At 41.2% G+C, this 8,073-nt stretch overlaps 1 protein-coding gene across 1 annotated transcript in view; it reads right to left on the reverse strand.

Annotated features, from left to right (window-relative positions):
- Window positions 1-7,783, reverse strand: part of LOC134616902 (endothelin receptor type B-like) — an 8,114-nt gene extending 331 nt beyond the window's left edge. Inside the window, exons 1-8 of the mRNA XM_063461969.1 lie at window positions 7,520-7,783; window positions 6,250-6,726; window positions 5,365-5,477; window positions 4,324-4,528; window positions 3,564-3,713; window positions 3,111-3,244; window positions 2,906-3,014; window positions 1-572 (exon numbers count right to left, since the gene is read on the reverse strand). The exon at window positions 1-572 is cut by the window's left edge and continues 331 nt beyond it. Of these exons, the coding sequence (XP_063318039.1) occupies window positions 438-572; window positions 2,906-3,014; window positions 3,111-3,244; window positions 3,564-3,713; window positions 4,324-4,528; window positions 5,365-5,477; window positions 6,250-6,663 (1,260 nt within the window). The 5' untranslated portion in view covers window positions 6,664-6,726; window positions 7,520-7,783 and the 3' untranslated portion in view covers window positions 1-437. The remainder of the gene's footprint in view (window positions 573-2,905; window positions 3,015-3,110; window positions 3,245-3,563; window positions 3,714-4,323; window positions 4,529-5,364; window positions 5,478-6,249; window positions 6,727-7,519) is intronic.
- Window positions 7,784-8,073: the final 290 nt, after the last annotated feature.

Genomic DNA, 8,073 nt, shown 5'->3' on the forward strand with positions numbered 1-8,073 from the left:
GTAACAAATACACTACAATGCAGAACTTTGACGTAACATTCACTATCCAGGCTGCAAGCCTGGCAAGCTGTCTTAGCTTATCAACCCTTAACCCCAATTTTACACAGCATAGTTGAACTTTGCTCCTGTTCAATTCTCCATTTTTAATGTTATTCATGCCTGTATAAATTTGATACTTCCTATCCAAGAGTGCAGCTTTGGAGGTGTGCTGACACTTCATTCTTGGACAGAATGAGTGTGGCACTCCATGATAAGTGCTAAGAGTTTCAGGTTGGATTGAGTTGCAGTGAGAGCTGATTTCCGGCGGTATGTAATAGATCTTAAGAGTTTAAGGACACTTCATATTATGCTGTAGATAAAAACAAATGGGTCCTTGTCCTCATTTACTCAGGCATACTTCGATGTTTTTTGGTTGTTTCTCACTTCTGGGCCTCTCCTCAGGCTGTCGAGGACTTGTTGGTCATGCGAGAGTTGCTCTGTTCGGAGCCTCGGTCGCTGACTTTATACTTCATGCACGTCTGCTTTTCGTCCATTAACATCTCTGTCGTTACGCACCAGGAGCACAGACAGGACTAAAGAAGAAAAGAAACTGTGAGGCTTAGGCTGCGAGAAAAGAGGACGAGTGTGAACACTGTTCACACTTTGACGAAATAGTGACTGATTCTTACAGCTTTTTTTTGTTGCAGCCTTAGAAATATTTCATCACTGTAAGAAATAAGCTTATTCTCTTTTGGTTGTATCACTACTACTTTCTTTATGGTAGAGCTAAAGCCAGCAGCAAGTTAGCTTGGCACAGAAATTTAAGTCTTGTCTAGAAATAGTCCAAGTTAGTAAAAGTTAAAAAAATTTCTGGGACCAAACACTGAGGCGTCACTGAGAGTTAAAAGCACTAAATGCTCTTTCATCTCCAATAAAATGATCAGTGTAGCTGTCCCTCCAGGTGTTACTATAAAGTTTAACTTCCAAGCTTCTATGAAAAAGAAGATTTACAAGATTTAGCAAAGTTAGAAGTTAGTGGAAGGTTAGGCAGAGCAGGTTTCCACTTAAATATGAAATAACATTTTTCTAAAAAAAACAAAAAATTAAAACGTACACCTGTATAACTTTGGAAGTAAACAAAGGCAGAAAAATAAACATGAACATCATTCAGAGGGTTAGTGAAGTTGGGTTTGTTGATATATAATAGTGTGCTATCTGGTGGCTAGCCTTAGAGCTATGGTTAAGCTAAAATAAATAAAATACTACAGTAAAGATGTGGAATGAGGATTAAACTATTTTCAGTTAAAGTTCATACTTCATCTGGTGGGCTGAGACAAACAGCATCATATGGCAGTAAGAAGACGCCAAAAATGACTATAAATCAGCCTAGGGGTTGATATGTCGTCACTTAACTAGCGGATAGCTAGTACTCCTTGGTACTCCTTGGGCTCTCGCACTCTGGGGTCCCTGGATGTCTGGAGCCTGGATCTCCTCCATGCCTGCTTCATGCCCTGGGGGACGGGGCTATGGCCCTCCACACCCTCTAGCAGACCGTTACATGGGGAAACCTTCTGTATACAAGCGCGCTGATCCACACGGGTGTGCACACGGGTGTTCACTGTTCGTAGACATAAACTACACCTTTCTTAGCTGCTACTTCAAAGCACATTGTGCGCTGTCTGTGCTGCACAACAACATTCAATATTTAGTATTTATTGCTGTTTACACTTAGCTAGATTAACATGATGGTGTTGTGTTTAGTATGTTGCTTTGTTTTTTTTTTGCTTGTTTTCTATTCTTTTTCTCTCAACAGGTGATCCAGGAGATTTTTTTCTCTTTGTCTTTGTAAGTGCCCTTTCTCACTGTCCCTCTTCCCTTCTGTTTTTCTTTTCCTTCCTCTCTTTCTTTCTCCCTTTCCTATCCCCCAATCATGTCTGTCTCATCTGTAACTACTGAAAATAAAATAAATAATAACAACAAAAGTTGATCAAATGGACCAATACGGCAATGCCATGATGATCCATTTGGCAAAATAAATCCATTTGGTATCCTTGTTGGTCTTCAGACAACAATTCTGACGGCTAAAGAACCAAATGGGACAGACAAAAAAAAAAACAAAACAAAACTAGCGGATAGCTTAATTTTGTGTTGTAAAGACAAAAACCTGTGTCAATTAGTTCATTGTGAATTGCTTTCGAGCTGATGGTCGGTCGGCTATGATGTAGTGATCACTGGTATGCTAAGCCCCTTTTCCATTAGTACCTACTCAGATCGGGTTTTTTCAGGGTTTTCCATTAAGTGATAGTACCTGGTATCAGGTACTAAAATGGTACCTGCTCAGATGGCGTTCAAAGCAATCTGACCAGGTACTAAAATGTGACATCGTCAGACTGCATGTCATCGAATGGCTGGTCAGTGGCGTTACTCGATGAGTTCTGAGAGAGTCTCGTTCACAAAAATCAAAACTGCCATTTTTGATATCCGACATCGAGGGAATTGGTTACAAAAAGCCACTCCCACGAGTCTGACGAAAAGCCACAGATCGAGCAGCAGGTATATTGTTGCCTCGGTGTCCGCCTTTGTTGTAGCATTCATGTTATGGGAGGCTCGACCGCGTTGCTATAATGACGACCACGGTACTAGATTGTAATGGAAAACCAGGTGATCCGAGTTGAGTCCATCTGAGTAGGTACTATTGGAAAAGGGGCTCTGCATGCTCATTGGTAGTTGCTTCAGTTGCTTGTCTCTATGTTGAGAATATTTTATTTTGGGACCGGCCTACTTTGAGGTACCAGAATCTTTTTTGCCTTTAGTCACTTCACATTTCGGAAGTCAATGTGACTCAATGTGTGGATGCAGTTTAACACCAATAAACAAAATACATTCGCACAAAAGTAAAGCCTTTCTTGAGTGAGTTACACTTTACCCTGAAGCAGTTCTTGAAGCGCTTGCTGACCATGTAGAGGGCGATGGGGTTGATACAGGAGTTGACAGATGCCATGTTGATGCCAATGTAGTCCAACACCAAAAAGAAACTAAAATATGTCACAGTGGCATATTAGTCTTCCACTTCACACTGTCTTTGGGGCAAGTTTTTTATCTACTAAATTATCATGACTTCCCCTCCATACCTGAGCAATTCACAACGGTTTGGATCTTTTTCGTCATAGATGGTGAGCTTCAGGATACGGCTGAGGTGGAGAGGCAGCCAGCACAGAGCGAAGACTAAAACCAGACAAAACACTGTCTTCGCCACCTCCCTCCGCTGAACACACACAAAAACACATAAATTACAGTTTGGCACTGAAGTAGCTGTGGTGAAACTTAAGCCTTAAAGGAATTAGGCATCATTGGAAACATGTTTTCCCCTCAAAATGTAAAACATTTGTTATCAGGAATCAAATTGAATTCAGTAGGAAATGGGAGTTGCAAATTAGGCTGAAAACAGTACAGAACATTACTTTAATAGTATTGTCTGTTTGTCGTCCTATTACATTAGGGAAAATTTTTACTTTAACTCAACTAAATCTGTCGTCAGCACTCAACAACAAACAGGCCTAATAAAGTTAGTTTCACTGTCTTACCTGTTTTAAATGGTCGCTGAGCGCAATCTGCACGCCATTCTTCTTCCTCAGCATCTCACAGGTCATCAGGGTGTAGAAAATGGCAGTGCAGGCCAACGGCAGGCAGAAATACACACTGAACAGCCACCAGTCCTTTGCTGATTTATAAAACTGCACAGAGAACATAACAGGACTGCACTGGATTAGGCACAAACATCTGTGCTGGAAATCTTTAGTTAAAGGTGAAGTATGTCAGAAGCAAATGGAGTTTAATGGTGTGTAACCACGGTCTGACCTGGTTGACTCTAGGGTGTGTTTCAAGTTGCTGTTGACATGCTTTTACAAATCAATTTATCATAAGGCCCCAGTGGGAATAAATGTATCATTCTTTTTACATGAAGATAGACGAATGTAATGGCAAATACATTATATTAATCCATTAGCTATTATGCTACACATAATCAACCGCTGTAGTGTTTTCTGTCACCCAAGTGGGGGATGTTCTAATTCTTATGATCCATGACTTTTTTTCTTTTTGACAGTGTTTCATTTCTGTAAACTCTTCCTAACCCCGATCTAGCTGGGAAGCTGTCACAGTATGATTACGAGTGCTTGTGGTTTTAAGTGTACGTATAAGCGTATGCACGCACATGTACACATTCACCTCTGCGTCTGTCTGTCCATTAAAGTATGTGTTATACGATATACAGCTATGTCAACACGTACTATTTTTCTGCACAGCGAACCACAGGCCTTTAAAAGTCGGTGTGTTACAGCTCACCCTCATGAATTCGGTTTTCTGCACGGGGTGCAGCAAGCAGATCCTCAAATGTTCTCCTTTGTAGTTCATGGTGATCATGTCGAAGGCTATCGCCTCTGGCACAGCCAGGATGATGGATATTATCCAGATGAGCGCTATCTCGATAGCCATCCATTTTGGAACTCCGATCCCTTTGATACGGCTCCATGAGGCCACGGCACGATACCTGGAAGATGCGTGACATGTGGAGTCAGTTAGTTAAAGGAAGAGTTTGATGGCTTGGGAAATGTACTTAGTCGGATTTTTGTTGAGAGGCAGCTCATAAGATGGCTATCACTGGTATATTTACATGGTGACTACATGTACAATAAAGCAATTATATAAAAGAAAATATATAACTCATCTGTTTAAAATGTATTTATTCTTAAAGTTTTGCATTAGAAGTGCATGACTCATGCAGCTAGAGCCACTTGCTACCTGTTAGCCTTACCTCAGGTAGGTCCACCCCTAAACTGGGTCTCTCAACCACATTTTTAGTGTTGGCATTTTTAACAGAAATACAGTGGCTTCCTGTGTAGTTAAGTGATCTACCCATTAGGTCTGTGCTTAGCACTGTCTGTATCTGTATGACACACAAATATGTTTGCAGCTTGCTAACATGAACTTGCTTACTTGTAATGGCAAAAATGCTAAACCTGAGGCTTCCAAACAGCAGTCAAGAAACCATTGCCATGGTGACTACGATACAGTGTGACATAAGTTACTGTTTTAATTCTTTCGCTTTTGCAATTTAAAAGAAAAATTGTGGATTTATCACCAAGATGTCTTTCATAACACTTTTTTTTGTTTGTTTTGGTTTATTTGCGCCCTTTTTTTGTTCACCGTTCAATAATGGCATTAACAAAATGTCAGTTTACTAATTCATCAAAGTTGACAGCAGCCAGTGGGAACAAGAGCAAAAGTGAGGATAAAAAGTCACTGCTTTTTAATTGCAGTTGCAGCATTGAAAAAAAAAAAAAACAAGCAAAGATTGTTGTTCATTTGCCATGGCTTCATGCTTACCTGTCGATACTCAACGCACACAGACTCAGCACTGTAATCCCCACTGAGGATTTCTGCACAAATGGCACCAGCTTGCACAGAGTCACCCCAAATGGCCAATCCTCTGCCAGGAGCTGTATAGAGAAAGAGTTGATGACAGACTTGAACCATGGAAGGAAAAGAAGCAAATTTACTATCCCCCATTTTTACTCAGCCTCAGGCATCCAGTGCAGGCCAGGCATGTGTGAACCTGAACTTTTCTTGCCAGGTTTAACATTTTGGTCTTTTCCTTAAAACCACAATGAGTCCTGTTTGCCTCGGTTTAAACTCCAGGCATTGTGACCTAGTGAGAACACTCTCAGAGAAGAAGAAAACTCTGCTAAGCATGAAATATATGGAACCTTTCATGCTGTCTTTGGATGGGTGTCTGGAATGTGATTGAAAACCTATTAAAATCAGATGTGGACATGTTTCTCTCCGTACCACCCCGTCTGTCCTGTCTTTGCTATGGTATGCGGCTGTGACCAGCTGTTTTAACATGCTTGCCCCCTTACCCAAATATACAGACGCTCTTGGTTCTTTCTCTCTCACTCACTCACACAAAAGGAGCCCAACAGATTAAAACATACCAGAGACATAAGGGGATATGGAGGGGCTCAGAATCCAGTAAGGTAATAACATTTTGAAAATTATGTGGAAGCCTGCTTTTACAAGCATGTGTGTGTATGTGTGCTCATGAGTTTAATAGAAATTTTTGAGTACTTGTCTGGGATGCAGCTAAATATTTGTGCATGACCTCACAAAGTTACAGTCTTAAGGAGGGACTGTAAGTAAAAATAATGTTAAGCAGCTCATGCTTTCTATGACTTAAGTACTGTTCCTATGCTATTCTGCAGTTTTTCTCACCTTATAAACATTAATGGGAATGGCGATGATGATATGCAGCAGGTCTCCAAGTGCCAGGCTGCCGATCAGTATATTTGGCCCGTTATGCATACACTTATTCTTATAGATGATCCTCAGAAGAGTGGAATTCCCAATAATACCGACAACGAAAACCAGGCAGGACACCACTGTGTTGATGTACTTGAAAGTGTCTCGGATTTCTGTGGGTCCGGTGCACATGGGTGGCAGGCGGCGGCGGGGCATGGTGCTGTTGGGCCGCACCGCACCCTGCACATCTCGTTCCACGAGCCCTAGTTTCTGGGTAACGGTGAGAGGCTCCTGGGGAACTTGTTTCTTTGGCTCCAGCTGTCCACTGGCCACAAGTATGTGGACTGCCAAAGCGAGTAACTCCAAGCAGAGGAGATGAGTCCTCATCCTTTGATTTTGACTGTGGCTTTTATCCAACAAACGGCCTGCAGCTGATCTTCTTTAGAGCTCCTGGAACACAGATTAGAAATACTGTGAACAGGCCTGGCGTTGAACTACAGCAACAGTTCTTAGACTTTTTCTGGCATTCAGAAGCTGAAAACAGTTCGCACTCCACACCCCTCAAGTTTTTCTTTGATCAGAAATTAATTTAAAAAAATTGTGTGTCTGTGTTTTTTAAATTCCCCCTAAAAAACCCCTTAATTAATTAATAATTCAAATCATTTTTACTTCATATTTTTCATCTGGCACCCCAACTTCAGAAGCTCTGCACCCTATCAGTGTGACTACACCACATTTTGGTAACCACTGGGAGACAACCTCTTAGTATTGTCATAGTAGTCTTATAGTCAGCTATTAGTTGAGGAATTTGAAGGTGTTGAAACTTTAACTTTGGCTAAAGGATCATTTTTATTTCCATTTTTTTTTTTTTTGAGAGAGAGAGAGAGAATAAGGCGGAGTGTTTTTATTTCAGCTTTCCTTTGTATCTAATGTAGAAGGATGTCAAAGTCCCCTTAGATTCAAAAATGCCTTTTGGTTAGTTTCACTTCTCGTGGATGTTTGTGCGTCATTGTAGTAAACATTCAGGGGTAAATTACAAGGCTGTTTTTAGAATTCCTACCCCGAACAAGGAAACTACAACTGTTATACTATTCAATTAACAACGGATGAGTGAAAGAAGACTTAAATACACTAGGTAGGCTGTAGGTTTCCCCCTTTTTATGGATTAAACAGTTAATTTAACACAGTCCCTAAATGAGTCAGTTAATGCTCTCCAGTTGCTCTTGTTAAAGTTCTTACTTACCAAACTCTGAAGTGGGAATTCTCCGATATCTGCGCCTCTTAGATCAAAGCTCCTCAGTAACTCTCAGGCTCTCAGAACAGACAACATTTCCTAAAGCAAAGGAATATTGTTCCAACAGTGACAGTTCAGTCATCTCCAACAGCAGCAGTCCTCTCTGTCACTGGGGCCAAAGTTAATGAAAAAACTTACAGTTGTGTGACTCAGAGGCTCCAGTCAGCAGTTCTACTGGTGCTCTCCTCTCCAGTACTGGCTGCTGAGTCTGGGTGTACACAGTCTCAAGAGTCTGCAGGGTTGATCCCTGCCCCCCTCCTTCACACCCCGCAACCCCCAACCCCTCCTCTTTTTATTTAGAGGAGGGAGTGAGGGACGATAGGCAGGATGTTCACGTTATTCATCAAAGTGCACCAGCATTAATGAAAGAAACGTGGTAAAATCAGTTCACAGGAGTGAACTGTTCACGCTGTGGTTTTGTGGTACTAAGGCGTAAGTTTATGTCTCACAATAAAAAATGCATTTATTAGGATTACTACAGAAGTTCACCACCACAGTTTTAT

Source organism: Pelmatolapia mariae, linkage group LG18 (genome assembly GCF_036321145.2).
Source record: "Pelmatolapia mariae isolate MD_Pm_ZW linkage group LG18, Pm_UMD_F_2, whole genome shotgun sequence".
NCBI classification, from domain to species: domain Eukaryota; kingdom Metazoa; phylum Chordata; class Actinopteri; order Cichliformes; family Cichlidae; genus Pelmatolapia; species Pelmatolapia mariae.